This window comes from Podarcis pityusensis (assembly GCF_964106645.2).
Source record: "Podarcis pityusensis genome assembly, chromosome: 7".
Classification (NCBI taxonomy): domain Eukaryota; kingdom Metazoa; phylum Chordata; class Lepidosauria; order Squamata; family Lacertidae; genus Podarcis; species Podarcis pityusensis.
The window spans coordinates 8,117,064-8,134,731 of record NC_138031.1 but is presented as its reverse complement, the minus strand read 5'-3'; the positions used below and the strand labels follow the sequence as shown (position 1 = coordinate 8,134,731).

The following is a 17,668-nucleotide window of genomic DNA, read 5'->3' as shown; positions in this document are numbered from 1 at the left end:
TTCTGTGACAGATCCTTTCCTTACACCAAACACTCATTCTATGCCCTACTTGAGACACAGATGTGTGCCAGCCCATGTCTTTAGAACTGGGGGAGGAAAAGGAGAATATCTCACCTCTCAGGGTGGGATATGTTATATGGTGACTTGAGACAGTGCCTTCTTCATGGTGGCCCCCAATTACACTGGAAGGTACCACTACACTGGAGGTGCCCACTACACCTCCAACATTTCTCCGATCAAAATAGGGATGGCCTTTTCCATAATACCAATAATTTTACTATTTATACCTTGCCCATCTGAGTGGGTTGCCGCAGCCGCTCTGGGCAGCTTCAGACAAATATAAAAGCACAATAAAACATTCACTATACAGGACTGCCTTCAGATGGCTTGGGGGTCGGATAACTCTATACCCCCAACTTTTCTCCGGTGTAAATAGGGATATTCTACCATTTCCTCCAACATTTCTCCAGTGTGAATAGGGATGTCCTAAGGAAAAGCGAGACATTCCGGAATCAAATCAGAAACCAGGATGGCTTCTGTAAATCTGGGACTGTCCCTAGAAAACTAGGGCACTTGGGAGTGTCTGCAACTTCCATTATCCTTGCTGTCAGCTTTCTGGGGATGATAGGAGTTTGAGTCCTACAATGTGTAGGCAGCACCATGTTGGCAAACCCTGAACAAAGACATGCATTTATTATCTGATACTCAAAGGGAGGTTGCATCAGAATATGGAAGCCCCATTTAGCTTAGCTGCCAGAACTAAGAGCGTTAGACCGATCCGTCCCCCATGTAATTGATCTGATCACAGAAGCACCCCCTGGCAAAATGACAATAAGCAACTGTTGGCCACAGAAGAAAGAGAGATTGATTCTGCCAGTATCTCTCTTTGAAATCTCTGGTTTCTATTGTGCAACATTTTCCAATTCTGAACTAAAAACTAGGCTGACCACCCTGCTGGGAAGTGCTTCTGTAAATCTGGGACTGTCCCTGGAAAACTGGGACACTGGAGGAAAGTGCATATATTGTATTTTCTGTGGGTTGGAAGACACCATGTGTGGGCTTGACCTCCCAAAATCAGCATTGCAGTATATTAGGATGTGATGCTGTACCTACCTTGCAGGGAATAAGCCCCATTTAGTGCCACGGAGCCTACTACTAGGTAGCTATGCCCAGAATTGCATGGTCACATAAGTGTGTCATATTTTTCTTTTAATAAGTGAGAAAATAAATGTCATTAAATTATATAACACCACAGTCAAAAGGTAGAAATGCATCAAAAATTACATACAGGCTTTCCTGGAAAGTCACAACGGCAGGCTTTTGATGCTCAGCATGAAAGAAAGCCTCAGAGAATCTTCTTACCTGGCAAAGAAAAACATGTTAGAAGGTGTATCACCTTCAAAACATAGTCTACAATCTATGTTTATTTGTATATTGTCTACGTAACAGCCCACTGCATCTGACATTCCTGGAATCAAAGTCAGCAGTGCATGTAAAAAGGCCGCAGAAGTTTGGGGCGCAACGAAAATATACCTTGGCTTGTTCGGACAAGTGAGTCCAGAAGTTGTGCTGACTACAAGAAAATAAATATTAGGAACTCCCCAATGTAGGGGTCAATCCAGTTAAACATGCATTTTGGCAGGAGGGAGGAAGAAAATGTCTGGAAGTGTGCATTTTGAAAAATTCGTGCTTTAAAATGTGTATTTAAATGCACATTTTTGGGGTGTGTGGATGTAAATAAGTGTGAAAATGGGACAGAGCAGGACAGATTTATAGGTGAACCTATGTGAAGGTGACATAAACTGGGTATAACTCATTCCTGTGATGGAGCCAAACATAAGCAAATTTAGTATGCCACTCTTGGGTGCTCCACAATCAGATATCCCGGCTTTCCACACTTTCTGGAAGTATCCTTGGGGAAGATGCCAGAATGCTAAATCATCTCCTTTTTGGGAAACTTGGGGGAGTGGAATAGTAAAATGAAAGAACACAGACATTCACACCTACTGCATAATTTTACAAGATTCAAAGACACCCACATGGATATCACCAAAATTCTGCTTTCCCTTCCATAATTTTTGGGGAGATTTTCTTTCTGAGACCCTCCTGACAGCAAATGACAAAATAAAATGGGGGTTTAAGGGCAAATAAGATTGAAATCAGCATTTTATTGAAAATGTGGTAGCACTTCCGTTTATTGTCATTATTACTGGTCACATCGTCCAAAACAACTCAATGCAATCTTGGTTATGCTAAATTTTAAGAAATTCATGAAATTTGGGAACCCCTAAAGACGCACAAAACAATTCTGCAATGCCCTTAAAAATTAGTGGGATTGCCTGTAGCCTTCAATTGTATCAGGTTGTTCCTCCAAGTAGGGTTCAGAACCATCTTGCAAGGTTACCCTCAGCGTGTGATGTTCCTGAACGAGATAGGCTGTGACATCTGGGTGCAGGGTTACGAACTCCAGAAACTGGGTCCAGAGAGCCAAAAGGTGGGAGCAGAGCCAAGTGAGGTCTTTGCTGATCTGCTCTGCTATCTTTTCTGGATTGTTCAGCATCTGGAAAGGTACAAAGTAGATATTGTCAAGGCAAACTAGTGACAATGACCTTTGAACTGGTTTTTATTTTATTTCATTTTGCAAAAGGTCAAACATCTGAATAAGCCTGGTGGAGACCGAAAATGATTCAGAACAGCACAGCACAGTCGTACCTCTTGTTATGTGAGTCTCCAGTTGCGTTTTTTCAGGATACGAACGTGGCAAACCCGGAAGTGTATACTTCCTAGTTTCATCACCTGCGCATGCGCAGAAGAGCTATATCCCGCTGTGCATGTGCACAGAAGCAGCGCTCTAGTTGCAGACTTTTTGGGGTGCAAATGGCACCCCGGAATGGATCGAGTCCATAACTAGAGGTACCACTGTATAGCCTAATTGGGTTCCAACTACAGTGGATGCTCGGGATGCGAACGTGTTCCATGCGGGAAGCACGTTTGCAACCCGCAGCGTCCGCAACCCACAGCACCACGTCTGTGCATGTGCGGGTCACAATTCGGTGCTTCTGCGCATGCACAAAGCGTGATTTAGCACTTCTGCGCATGCGCAAACACTGAAAGGCAGAAGTAACCCATTCCGGTACTTCTGGGTTTGGCGCGGTGCGCAACCCAAAGCATCTGTAACCCGAGGTATGACTGTATGGGAAATAAACTTAGGCAAAACAACACAAGAAGAGTTCTGCTAGATTAGGCCACAAACCCATCTAATACGGCATCCAGTTTTTCACGGTGATCAACCATTTGCCTATGGAGCAGCTGACACAAGCAGGACACGGGTCCTAAAAGATCTACATTGGCTCCCAGTGCATTTCTGAACGCAATCAAAGTGTTGGTGCTGACCCTTAAAGCCCTAATGGCATTGGCCCTGTTTACCTGAAGGAGCGTCTCCACCTTATTCTGCAGCCCAGACACTGACATTCATCTCAGAAGGCCTTCTGGAAGTTCCCTCATTGTGAGAAGTGAAGTTACAGGGAACCAGGCAGAGGGCCTTCTTGGTAGTGGCACCGCTCTGTGGAACGCCCTCCCATCAGATGTCAAGGAGATAAACAACTTTCCATAGACATCTGAAGGCAGTCTTGTATCAGGAGACTTTTAATGCCTAACGTTTTTTCTGTTGGAAGCCACCCAGAGTGGCTGGGGCAACCCAGTCAGATGGGTGGGGTACAAGTAAATCATCATCATCATCTTAACAATGTGCAATAGCACCCTGTCCTCTTGTGACTCCTAGCAGCTGGTGTTCAGAGACATTATGACCCCTAACACCTTTGAATTAGGGGGCAATCTTTTGCCAATATGCACCAAGATAAGGAGTTCAGGATTCCCAGCTCAGGTAGGCTTAGCCAGCATTTACGTCCTCATCCCCAGCTAGTAGAAGACATTAAGACAGTTTGAGTGTATTGTGCATATTAAGGAAGCTATGTTGAAATTTTGCAACTTTTATCAAGGCTCTTTTCTCACCCTTGTAGAATTGATCATAAAATTGTAGAGTTGGATGGGACACAAAGGGTCTTCTATTCCAACTCTCTAATTCATCTGGTAATTTCCTTGGTATTTCGTGCATCTTGAAAGACAACTCAGTGTGAAACTCAATGTTGGCAACGTGAGGTACAGAAGCCTATACTGGAAATGTTGCTAAGCACTTATTCCTCCCTCAGAGTTCCTCAGTCATTTCCTCCTGGAAGGGGCTTCAAATTCTCCTGAAAAAATTGCTTCTTGCCGAGTTCAACTCAATCTTGCTCTGGATTTGATGGCATCTGTGTCCTGCCCCTCTCCTTCCCTATTTCCAGCTTCTTCAAATGAACATTACTCATGAGCATCAATCTAGACTGAGCTTCTGACAAGGATAATGGGAGTAGTAAAATATTCAAACTGTTTTGCGAGTCTAGTTCAGGGAACGGATTTCAGCTGACAGCGAAAGATGGGGTGATTTATGGCAAATATCTCTTACAGAGGCTGAGATCCAGAGTTTCTCCTGCTGGCAAGAGGCTATTCTGTGCAGTGTTGACAGGATGAGATGCTCTCACCAGATGAAGGTGGGTATGGGACAATTTACAACCATTTCCCTTTCTCCCTCCAGATCTTTATGCTCCCCCAAATTCTGCTTGGTGGGGGTTGGGAACCCCTTCAAAGCAACATGAGATGCAATACATGTGGGAATGTTCAGGATGGCAGGAGAAGATATATTGTTTATTAATATCCTTCCTAACTTGCGCTAGCAAGTTCCTTTATGTAGCACAGTTACATTCCCCCTTTTTATATGCACAGCAGATAGCTGGTTGCAGGCTTGTGCAAGCCTCTCACTATTATACAATTCAATCTGCCTCAGGTTGAATTGTACGTTCCTGGTAAGTTCCCTTGAATCCCTCTTAAAAGAATAAAGACGAAACAATCTTATTCAAAGTCAACAAAAGAAGTTCACTCACATCAGTTCACAGTTGGATTCCTGAACGCAGACTTAGTTACAAATATGTACATGTGGATCTACCACATATGAGGGAATAATCCCAGTGCTTCTGCTAGCTGAGAGCTAGCAGAGCAGTCCTAGCCAGAAGCTGGTCAAACAAAGAAGGAGAAAGGTGTGCTGCGTGACTCGTCCTTTTGTTACCTGGACATGTTAAGTCACGCCCACCTTCTATCACATGCAAAAGGAAGGATGTTCCAGCCAGGAGGAACAGGAAGTTTCGACTGGCTGGACCAAACATTCCCTCACATGTCTTTTCTAGCATTACAAGGAATGTTGCACCAGCAGGTTTCCTTGCTGAAACTCAGGGTTGTCCCTAATGCTACTATTCTGCTGAAACTGCCTGTGGACAACTAAGTGTTCTTTCCTATGGACTGCAAAAATAGAAACAACAGACATCTCTTGTTGTCAATTATACATTGTCCGCTAGATGGTGCTGCTCCATCTATAATGTTTTTTAAAAACCCCACTAACACGCCAAACTTTTTCTGATGCATCTGCAATATTTCCCTTGTTTGTTCCTCCAAGCATTTCCCAGCAGGGTGGTCAGCCTAGTTTTTAGTTTAGAATTAGAAAATGCCGCACGATGAAAATCAGAGATTTCAAACAGAGATACTGGCAGAATAAATCTCTCTTTGTTCTGTGGCCAACCGTTGCTTATTATCATTTTGCTGGGGGTGGTGGGGATAATTCAGTGTGGTCTCTTCTTTGGGGGTTCTCTTCTGCAGCCATAAACTGTGGAAGTGGCAAATTCCCCAGATCTGATCAATTACACAGAGAACAGATCAGTCAAATGCTCTTAGCTATGGCAGCGAAATGGGGCTTCAATATTCAGATGCAACATACCTCTGAGTATCAGATAATAAAATGCATGTCTTAGTTCAGGGTTTGCCAACATAGTGCTGCCTGTACATTGTAGGACTCCAACTCCTATCACCCCAGAAAGCTGAGAGCAAGGATGATGGTCTAAAACAGCCTTTCTAAATTTGTGGGTCCCCAGATGTTGTTGAACTACAACTCCCATCATCCCTAGCTAGCAAGGCCAGAGCTCAGGGATGATGGGAGTTGTAGTCCAACAACATCTGGGGACCCGCAGGTTTAGAACCGCTGGTCTAAAAGAATCTGAAGGGAACCTCACTAGCTTCCTTTCTAGAATAATAAACTCCACTTGCTTCAAACACCAGGCATTAGCAAGAGATTCCATCCTTCTACATGCAGCGGACTTCAGCTTTGGCCTCGAAAATCAGCTGGAAGCAAGCAAAGCATAGTTTTGGTCTCCCCAGTAACCTTTTAACCCAGCTTGAATTGGGGACAAGCATAAACATTCAACCTTTCTTCTATTTTTCAACCTTCCGGACTAATCACCTATAAACGATGCACTGCAATGGTCAGCAAAAGCTACCATGAGACTGCCAGCACCCAACTCCCATATTTTGCGACCTTGTCCTGTCCTAAAAATTGTACTGGACAGCAAAGTAAGCTAGAAAAACCCCAGACATCCCTCTCCTTACCTGGGTTAGGTAAAGGTAAAGGACTCCTGGACGGTTAAGTTCAGTCAAAGGGGCAGGGGGCACTGTGGTCTAAACCACAGAGCCTTTTGGGCTTGCCAAATCCCCGCAACGGAGTGAGCTCCTGTTGCTCTGTCCCAGCTCCTGCCAACCTAGCAGTTAGAAAGCACGCCAGTGTAAGTAGATAAATAGGTACTGCTGTGGTGGGAAGGTAAACGGCATTTCCGTGCACTCTGGCTTCCATCATGGTGTCCTGTTGCGACAGAAGCGGTTAAGTCATGCTGGCCACATGACCCAGAAAACTGTATTTTCGACCTGAAAAATAAGATGAGCGCCGCAACCCCACAGTTGCCTTTGACTGGACTTAAGCGTCCAGGGGTCCTTTACCTTTACTTTTTACCCTGTTTACCAAAAGGAGGAAATAGCACATTGTCATAGGGAACACTGATAGCCGATAGAATCATGGTAAAGTCCAACCAATGTATTTGAAAAGCCACTTCCAAACTCGAGGGGAGGTGGAGTTGTGGGCTTCACACCCTCCCCACGTGCGCGGAGGCTGGCTTTCAGCCTCCGCGTGATTGAGGGAACCCCCAGCCGCGTCATCCCCTGGCCAGCCAATCAGCTGGCTTAGGGAGGGCATGGTTTGCCCTCCATTACGCTGGCGCAGCCAGGGATCTCCCTCTTTTGCTGCCTCAGCTCAACGGGTTTCCCACCCTCCCGCCCACAGGTTTCTCCTTTGGACCTTGCTATGGACCTCGGTTGGTCGCCGTTAAGGGGCCTGGTAGGATTTTTTCCCATTTGGTAAATTGGCACCAACCACTTGGTTTTTCGCTTACCTTGTAGCAAACCGTCACAACTTCCTCGGCATTGATGGTTAGGCATTGGTGAGGGTATTTTTATGTAGATGAAGGGGGGAGGAAGCACCATCGCCTTCACCATATATCAAAGGGTAGTCTGGGAAAGGATTCTGGGGGGCGTGGCCCTGTCCGAAGCCTATGGAGGTGAGGGCCTAAGGCACGCCCCCAAGCGGAGACCCCGGGGGAGCTCCTAGTTGATGTGCATCAGCAGGACTCCCCCTACTGGTGGTTAACCTTTCCCAGACTTCAAGCAAACAGGCTGAAGCCGGATAGTCGGTTAGGACCAATGCCTAAGCCAATACCGCTCACCACCTGTAAACAATAAAGTTGTGGCCATTTTTGCCCATTAACCTTAAATAGTCATGTCATGTGTCTTTATTTCCATCGGGGGGAGGCGGGAACTCACCACGCAATGTATAAATCTCTGAATGTATAGGATTTGGAACTGGGTTCCCCTGAATCTTCTTACTGTACTCTGAATAAATCCCCTTTCTCCACCACTGGTGTGAATGCTTTCGACCGTCACCCCAGCTTTGGACCTTTTCGTCCATAACATTGGCAGCCCAAGTATTCTGGAATACTCTCTCTGCTGAAATATGGGGTGTCCCATTGGTAATGCCATTGCACCATCTTCTGAAGGTACACCTGTTTAAGCAAGCATTTTCCCAATCTCCTGAACCAAACTTCCTGTTTCAATGGCTGCTTTAACTCTTTTAACAGTTGTGCTGTTTTAATGGGCTCTTGTATTGAATATTCTAAGTGTGGGTGGTTTATTGTAATCTTTCGAGGGGGTTGTTTTCTTGTGTATTTCAATTAAGTGTGTTAATATTTTCTTTTTGTAATTGCTTTTATACTTGTAAAACTGTTTAGAAGACACCTTGGCAATTAAGTGGCGCGTACATGAATAAATAATAATGCTAATACCCCTTCCTTAATCAAGTTCTTCGCTTTGGAACTGAGCATAATACTACCCAGCCATTTTTAGAACACCACAGGGCACCATAATGCCAGCCACAAGAAACATCACCAGTGATGGTCTCACAATAAGATCCCACATTTAGCAGATATTAGGCCAATTTTGTCCACCCACAGAAAATCCCATGACTAAGAACAACTCTGCTGGATATCTCTTTTGAGTGGCTGTAGCCATCACTGTAGGGACGCAGGTGGCGCTGTGGTGTAAACCACTCAGCCTTTGGGGCTTGCCGATCGGAAGGTCGGAGGTTTGAATCCCCATGATGGGGTGAGCTCCCGTTACTCTGTCCCTGCTCCTGCCCACTTAGCAGTTCGAAAGCACGTCAAAGTTGAAGTAGATAAATAGGTACCACTCTGGTGGGAAGGTAAACGGCGTTTCCATGCGCTGCTCTGGTTTCGCCAGAAGCAGCTTAGTCATGCTCACCACATGACCCGGAAAAACTGTCTGTGGACAAACGTCGGCTCCCTCAGCCAGTAAAGTGAGATGAGTGCCGCAACCCCAGAGTAGTTCGTGACTAGACTTAATTGTCAGGGGTCCTTTACCTTTATCTTTTTAGCCATCATTGTAGCTATCATGTGGGAGTAAGATTTATAAGATGAACCACTCTGTGTTGGGTGAAAGTATGTTGTGTTGTGTGCCTACTGCCAATCAACTTCATTCAGTGATTTTACATTATGGAATTTGAAGAGAAAAATAAACCTCTTTCCAAACCTTTCAGGGGGTTTTCTTTCTTTCTTTTTAAAAAAAGCCTCAATAGCTTTTGCTTTCCTTCATAGGGGGTAAGGAAGCTTGAGAGATTTGATCTTTGCAGATTCCTATACAAAATCACTTGGTCTGCATATGGATCAGGGCGGGGCATAAATAAATTATTATTATTAATTATTATTATTATTATTATTATTATTATTATTTGTTTCTTAGTTGTTTTTACATCCCACAATCTGCACCAAGTGAGGATAAGAGCATCAGCTAGGTAAAGCAAGGCGTAGCATGATAAAAGTCAGAGTTAGACCAACAGGATCACAATCAAATCAGAAGCAGTGACAAACGATTGGACTACCCCAAGAAATAGCAATTGCCATTAAGATACAAAACCCTGGGCAAAATAAAAGATATGTATTCAGTCTTTTTTGAAATATATCCACTGCAGAAGCCAACCAGATACAACTAGGTAGGATGTTCTGAAAATGTGGCATCACCACCAAGAAGGCCCTGCTCCATGTCACTTACAAGGCACGATCATGTGTCACCTCTCAGCAATTTAAACATATCAAAATATTTGGATACGTTTTTGACAGAAGATAAACATTATATACAGATTTTGACAGAAAATTAATATTTTTTTAAAAAAAATATGTTTGAGAAGGTTTGTGTGTTTTCTTTTAGAAAAGAAGAATGACGTGTGAATAAGGAAACTGCACAGAATTGAATTATGGGAAAGAACATGCAAAAGGGGTATGGGCTGGAATGAAATGGATTTGCAAATCTCTGACAAAGTGCTCCAACCCCATGCAGAAGTCATTGTGCTGGAATGCAAAACTCATGTAAAGTTTGCATTCTAACACAACACTCCTTTCCCCATAGACAAATGCATGTACTTGACAATGGACATGCATCTTTGAAGAGGAAAAATGATATATTAGTCTTGCAGTTGTTTGGGAAATGCACACATGGGTGTGTGCTATTGTGCTAGCTACCTGTAGCTCTGCAGACAGCTGCAACAGGGTGTCTTCTACTGAAAGATCCTCTAGAAAAAATAAGAAGAAAAAGGTACAATCAATTATTTCAGAAGCATCTGTGCCCAGGGTTGATTTGCATGATAACAGGAACATCAGAAGACCTCAGCCAAATGTCTTAATTGAAATGGTGGAATACACTTAGTTGCTCCATCTTTTCTCATATATCTTGCCAGATACAAAAAGGTGCCCCCCCCCCCAAAAAAGAAGAAATTAAAATAATATTCATCACCAACTCAATATAGCCTAAATAAAGACCACAATCTACCCTTTGGAAAAAAAGCAAATCAAAGGTAATTTGATTCATTACATGAGTTATTCCTGCCAATTGGAATTAAATTGTGACATCATTCATCCTAAATTAAAATGTCAAAGGCCTGTTAGTCTTCTATGCACCCCATTTAATCAGGGAATTTAAAAAATTGACCTCTTTAAAGATTCATATCCTATGGACAATGGGTAGAATCTGAGAGAGGTGGGGAACACAAATTGAACTCTATATGCTCTAAACTCCTGCTGCATATCATTTCAGCTAAACTCCAGAAAGCTCTTTAAAGGTCATTATAAGATGGCACTGGACACCCCTACACCTTTCAAGAGTTAACCATATTCTCTCACTTTTATGCTGGAGAGAATGTAAGCCAAAAGGCACATTTCTCCACAAATGGTGGGAGTGCCCACAGCTGAACAATTTCTGGACCAATTTTTTTTCCACTGCCATCTGCCACTATGGGGCAACATCTTGTGCCTGATCTTATGTTAGACCTGCTATCAATGGAAAATGATGTTGATCCAAATGTCAAGCATAAATAATTGGTATTCTTTCTCATGACAGCAGCGAGTAAAATAGTTGCTTCCACTTGGACAAAAACACCCCCTCCCACCAATGAAATTTGGACCCAATATGTGGTATATGGCACTTATGGAATACTTAATTCGCTATCAGAGGAATTCCTAATAAGAGGAATTACAAACAAATACAGGTTTGACTCCATATGCTCTAGAGTTATATTGTATATTAACAATAGTACAGTTATCTCCTTTCCCATCTCAGTCACAGCAGCCACTATGGAGAAATTATCTCAACACTTTAGATTGAAGTATACCCTGTGGATTGAAGTGTACCCTGTGGATGTGAGCTTGATTTGTAATGCAAAAGATTTTCTAAGTTTGTTTTGATGCCATGTAGATAACTGTATACGAGACTTGACATCTGTACCTGCCTTTGCCTTGGAAGACAACACTTTGTGTTGGGTAATTAAAAAATAAATAAATATCTGTAAAGTTTGTAAAGACAAAATAACAATAAAACATGCAGTTTACCCCTTAAGCAGCAACAACAAAAATACATGTCCACCTTTCCCCCTTCACCAAAGGAGCTGCTCAAAGGGGCTTAGAAAAAGATATGTGTACACACACCACTTATATTTGCTCTTCTTCTCACTCCACCCCCCTAAAAAATATTCTCCAATGGGTCCCTCAACTCGCCACAGCAGATCTTGGGGCTCTGGGTGAGCTGCAGATGAGGACGAGAGAAAGAAGACCTGTTCTGTGTGCAGCCATTCCTGCTACATTGGCTATATGGTCACTCACTGTATGTCTTTGAGGAGTAAGAAAGCTTGGGGTTGTGATAATCAGAATAATGGCATGCAGAATAAGTTATTTATAGATTGTATTCCCAAGGTTGGGACACGGGTGGTGCTGTGGTCTAAACCACAGAGCCTAGGGCTTGCCGATCAGAAGGTTGGCGGTTCGAATCCCCGCAATGGGGTGAGCTCCCGTTGCTCGGTTCCTGCTCCTGCCAACCTAGCAGTTTGAAAGCATGTCAAAGTGTAAGTACGTAGATAAATAGGTACTGCTCCGGCAGGAAGGAAAACGGCGTTTCTGTATGCTGCTCTGGTTCACCAGAAGCAGCTTAGTCATGCTGGCCACATGACTCGGAAGCTGTACGCAGGCTCCCTCGGCCAATAAAGCGAGATGAGCGCCGCAACCCCAGAATCGTCCGCGACTGGACCTAATGGTCAGGGGTCCCGTTACCTTACCTTTACCTTATTCCCAAAGTTTATTGTTCTGTGAACTTATAGAACAGCCTGTCAGGGAGGTTGGCATTATTGCTGTTGTATTGCAGGCGGTGAGAGGGTTGTGGCAGCAAGAAGTGTGGCGAGCTTTAAGCTGGGGATAAACTGAAATTTGGGGGTTTGGTGTCCCCTGCACAAAGTTTCCTTTTTAATGGTTGTTTGAAGGTGCTCCAAACACTCCTAAAGGGAGAGGAAGCTGTGAGCCCATTGCCAAGGTAACTGGACTGACGTGTGTAAGCAGTTTCCTTATGGCAGCAAAGAGGGGAGATTGGTATGGCAGAATCAGTCATTTTGTTGGGCTTCAAGTCACCTGAACATGAGAACCGGTCCACGTGCTCAGATCTCAGGCCATGGCTGTCCTCTTACCTAACTTCAGTTGCGGCAAATTGGGAATCTCCTTCGTGATGAAGGCATAGTACATGTGGAGTCCTCGATACGCCTTGAGGAGCAGGAGGCAGAGGTCTTTGTGCCACTTGTGCGCATGCTGCATGCAGTTTTCAGAGGGCACATAGAAGCTACCCTGCATGAGAAAGGAAGAGAGAAAGGGACAAGAGGAGCTGATTATTGCAATGCTCAATTTTTAAAAAATAATATTTATTAAGTTTTCCATTTTAATAATCCAATAAAAACCACATCAAAACATTCCAAATTACAAAACAATCAAATAAAGCCAAATATAAATGCCAAATTATATATCTTTGGGTGACTTCCTATGCTCTGAATTTCGCGGAGTGCTGATCATCTAGTATCACATTGCATTTCTTAATTAGTCAATAAACCATTCCGAAGTTGATCCTCACTTGATTTTCTTTTATGTTTGCAACCACTGGTCTGTTCAGCTTTCGCCTTCATAGTTCTGTGCGAAATATTTCCCCCTGTTGTTATCCACATTCCAGCAATTCCATTTTCGATTTCTGCTCACAGGAGCCATAATACGCCACATCCCAAACAAAAATACACCATTAGCTCTGGGCAGCCATCCAGAATTACCCTCTGTAGTCTCGCTCCATCTCCCAACATACTGGTACCTCCACAAGAACAAAATAACTCCAGTCCAGAATTCTTTCCATCCTTGCACTGAGGGTAGCTGCCAGAATCCTCACCCAGTCAGTATTATAATTGAACCACAATGGCAGCAGATTGTTCTTTCAAGCTCGCTTGTGTATTTCAAACAGTTGCCATTCGGGGGAGTCATACCTCGGGTTACAGATGCTCCAGGTTGCGTGTTTTTGGGTTATGGACGCGCCGAAACCTGGTTTTGGTGGTCACGCATACGCAGAAGCACTAAATCATGCTTTGCGCATGTGCAGAAGCACTGAATTGCAACCTGCGCATGTGCAGACCTGGCACTGCAGGTTGCGAACGTGCCTCCGAATGGATCACGTTCGCAACCCGAGCGTCCACTGTATATCGAAAGAGAATAAAAAAGGCTCACCTTCCCCTTGGGTTATACAATTAATCCACCAATTAATTCTACCAGTATTGCAACCCTCAATTTACAATAGTTCCAGGCTGAGTTGGCTGAAAAAGACTTCCCTTGGAGAACAACACCAAGATCTACCTAGACCAGTATTTTGCATGCCAGGAGTTTCCAAGACTAAGGGTGACTGTGATGACCTCCCTACTGTCTCCCCAACCCTGTAAACAACAGCAACCCAATAACCCTCCTGCTGGGAAACTAGTACAGGGGATCTGCTTCACCCAGAGAGCCACTTCTGATGGCTTCTGGAGCATCATGTCCCTCATCCGTCCTGAACCAGTTGCTATAGTCAACATATGACTATGTTGGTGATCTTGCAATAGGAGCGAAACAATCCCTCTATATCTCAATCATTTGTGATTTAATAAAACACTACTATGCTAACTTCCCTTCTAAACTAAGACGTTCCCCTACAGCCCAGAGCTGTATGCACTCTTGTGTACATGCATATATCAGTGTATCTTGTGTAGCAATGCGTAAAGAGAGAGAGAATTACAGCAAAGACACAATTCCCACATGTCATTTTTTTTCTTCCTTCTCGCTGTATTTATCACGCTGCAAGGAGGTGGTATTCCACCCTCAGATTTTTTTAGAAAAGCCACGACAGCAACCAAATGTTTCATTTTGTTTCGAAAGTCATCAATTCACAACACCACCTAATTTTCAAACTTAATGCAGTGTGGTTGCAAAACAAGGCAACGTTTTAAAGGACATGTTTGCAGCCTGTCTCAGTTCAAAATGCTGTGAAACAAGATAATAAACAACGGAGGAACAGAATGGGGGATGCGTTATTTTACAGCAGTGAAAAACTTGTGCCTTTCTGAAATCCATCCTCCAGTTTTTCAAATGCTTTCTGCACCCGTGAAAGACATTTTCATTGTTCTGACTCATTCTCAGGACAAAATTCTTCTCAGGAGAATTTTGTAAAAAAATAATAATTGTGGGTTTGGGGCTTTGGTCTTGCGTTATTACTGCAAGTTGGTCAAGCACAGTGTCTGTTTTTCTTTCCAGTGAATGGGCTGGATTTAGATACATTCTTAGGGAAATCAGCCCTGAGTGCTCACTGGAAGGACAGATCCTGAAGCTGAGGCGCCAATACTTTGGCCACCTCAGGGGAAGAGAAGACTCCCTGGAAAAGACCCTGATGTTGGGAAAGATGGAGGGTACACAGAGAAGGGGACGACAGAGGACGAGATGGTTGGACAGTGTTCTCGAAGCTACGAACATGAGTTTGACCAAACTGCAGGAGGCAGTGGAAGACAGGAGTGCCTGGTGTGTTCTGGTCCATGGGGTCACGAAAAGTTGGACATGACTAAACGACTAAACAACAACAACTGGTCCTGCTAGCAGACACACACACAAGGACTTTTACTAGTGCCTTAGGAACTTCCCCTTCTCCCCCCATGGTGCGCCCTCTTACCCACCAAAATGGGCTTTGGGGGGTATAGGGAGTGGGAAAAGGGGGAATTGATTCCATTGGGCAAGTAGAAATTCTTGCACTAATGGAACATTTGTAACAGTGCAACATTGAATCTCTCCCAAGATTTATCCAGCACTGGTCAGATTCCCTCAGTGCCCACACTTTCTGACCTGAAAAAGTATTATGACAGGCATTGACTCCTGGCATCTCTCTCTCCCTGCCCCGCCCCCTGGGATTTCACTTAAGTGTGTGAAGCCAGGAAGGCTGCAGGGCACTGGACCAATGATTTGTAGAATCAGTCACCTCAAAAGTAAGCCAAGTCCAGCAAAAAATAAAATAAAAAATACATATCCCCTGCGTGAGACTTTCACTGAGATTCCTCTCCCCTTTGAGAATTTTTGAATGTGATTTCAGCATAGCACTACAGTGGTACCTCGGGTTACATACGCTTCAGGTTACAGACTCCGCCAACCCAGAAATAGTACCTCGGGTTAAGAACTTTGCTTCAGGATGGGAACAGAAATCGGGCTCTGGTGGCGCGGCGGCAGGCCCCATTAGCTAAAGTGGTGCTTCAGGTTAAGAACAGTTTCAGGTTAAGAACGGACCTCTGGAACAAATTAGGTACTTAACCCGAGGTACCACTGTAGTTGAAAACCTTTTATTCGTTAGCCAAACTTTCAAATTTGAATTTTGAATTAAAGTGCCATCAAACACTTTGATTTCAAAGGACTTTTTATCTTCAGACATCCATACACTCTGTTTCACTCTGGGCCAACAAAATTTCCCAGTGCTCGCTTTTCCTAACACACAAAGTTTGAAAAGCAGCTCCCTGTAATAAAATACACTTTTGTGTGGTATTTTCCCTCATGTATGCATTTCTCTGCATATTTCCTCCTCCTATTATTATTATTATTATTATTACTATTATTTCTACATATGCTTGGGATTGAGAGCTACATCACAAAATTCAGAGAAGAGTGAATTTTGAAGGACAGTTGCCCTTCAGTTCACCTATTATTTTGGGAAGCATAAAACAGGCAGGCTCACATTAGAATGCGAACGGCACTGAATTTACATGCTATCGCTACACCGTATACATAAACCTCCTCGAATATTAGCAAGAAAATGTCAGTGTGACATAAATTATTTCAACCTGACATAGTGTGAGTCACAGTCCGGATTGGAATTTCAGGAATCGGTTCAACCACAAAAGGAGAGATCTGCCAGGAAAGGAGCAGTAACATTTGTATGAGTTTTCACAAGTACATACAAAGAGCCTGCAGGATCAGGCCAATGGACCATCTAGTCTCACAGCAGCCATCCAGATGTCTGTGTGAAACCTGCAAGCAAGATTCGAGCACAATAGCTCTCTCTCCTCTTGTGTCTACCAGCAACTGCTATTTAGAGCATTACTGTGAAGGCAGAGCTTAGCCATAATGGCTATTAGCCGCTGATAGCTTTCTCCTCCTTGAATTTGTCCAATCTCTTTTTCACTGAACCATTCAGAGCAGAGTTACACCCCATCCCCTATTTACAAATTAAGAAATGTACAGCCTGACTACAAGGAACATGCAGACAATTAATACCTTTCCCAATTGTTTATCATAAAACATGCACAAAGCACCTTGGAACAGCACCATTATAGAATCACAAATGAACTTTCAAGGTGTGCATTGCATCATTTTAATTACCAACCTGTCCTGCGTTTATTGATCTACTACTTTTCTATAATGTGACAGGTCATTACCAGAACGCTGTAAAATGACTAGTAACAGAGGAATAAAGTGGCGGTGCTATGTTCAAATGAGGCAAATTACTTACTCCCAACAGAAGCAATTTTGAAAGAGCTATTAAAAGAAATAATTAGGAAGAAGTGTCTATTCACAATGCCATATTTCAGAGTGTACTCTTGCTTTCCTTGGGTGTAATTTCCTGAGGAAGGTCTCTCGTCAATGCTGTTGACCTCCTCCTCTGCAGGAACACACCCTGAGGTTCACAATGCCTCTTAAGACAGATGGTTTGAGCAGGTGGAAAAAATATGCTTTGTGTGGAAGAAAGAGGACAGAGAGTTTTATTCCCTCTCTTCTAATTCTAGAGATCTCATGGGCATCCAATGAAGTTGAGTCCTGTGTATTATTGTTATTCTTATTTTGTTGCTGAAGGTTATGAACAAGGCTACCAGCAATATATCACAGCTTCTATAGCCTACATATAGTAAAAAGGTAAAGGACCCCTGACAGTTAAGTCCAGTCGCAGACGACTCTGGGGTTGCAGCGCTCATCTTGCTTTACAGGCCGAGGGAGCTGATGTTTGTCCACAGACAGTTTTTCTGGGTCATGTGGCCAGCATGACTAAGCCGCTTCTGGCGCAATGAACACCAAAACCAGAGCAGCGCACAGAAACGCCGTTTACCTTCCCACCGGAGTGGTACCTATTTATCTACTTGCACTTTTGGGCATGCTTTTGAACTGCTAGGTTGGCAGGAGCTGGGAAAGAGCAACAGGAGCACACCCTGTTGCGGGGATTCGAACCGCCGACCTTCTGATTGCCAAGACCAAGAGGCTCAGTTGTTTAGACCACAGCGCCACCCGCTTATATC

At 43.7% G+C, this 17,668-nt stretch overlaps 1 protein-coding gene across 1 annotated transcript in view; it reads right to left on the bottom strand.

Moving 5' to 3' along the window:
• The window catches only part of FAM135B (family with sequence similarity 135 member B), a 131,133-nt gene that overhangs the window by 14,497 nt on the left and 98,968 nt on the right, over window positions 1–17,668 (bottom strand). The window contains exons 8-11 of the mRNA XM_081012485.1: window positions 12,536–12,689; window positions 10,053–10,102; window positions 2,405–2,560; window positions 1,289–1,362 (exon numbers count right to left, since the gene is read on the bottom strand). Of these exons, the coding sequence (XP_080868611.1) occupies window positions 1,289–1,362; window positions 2,405–2,560; window positions 10,053–10,102; window positions 12,536–12,689 (434 nt within the window). The remainder of the gene's footprint in view (window positions 1–1,288; window positions 1,363–2,404; window positions 2,561–10,052; window positions 10,103–12,535; window positions 12,690–17,668) is intronic.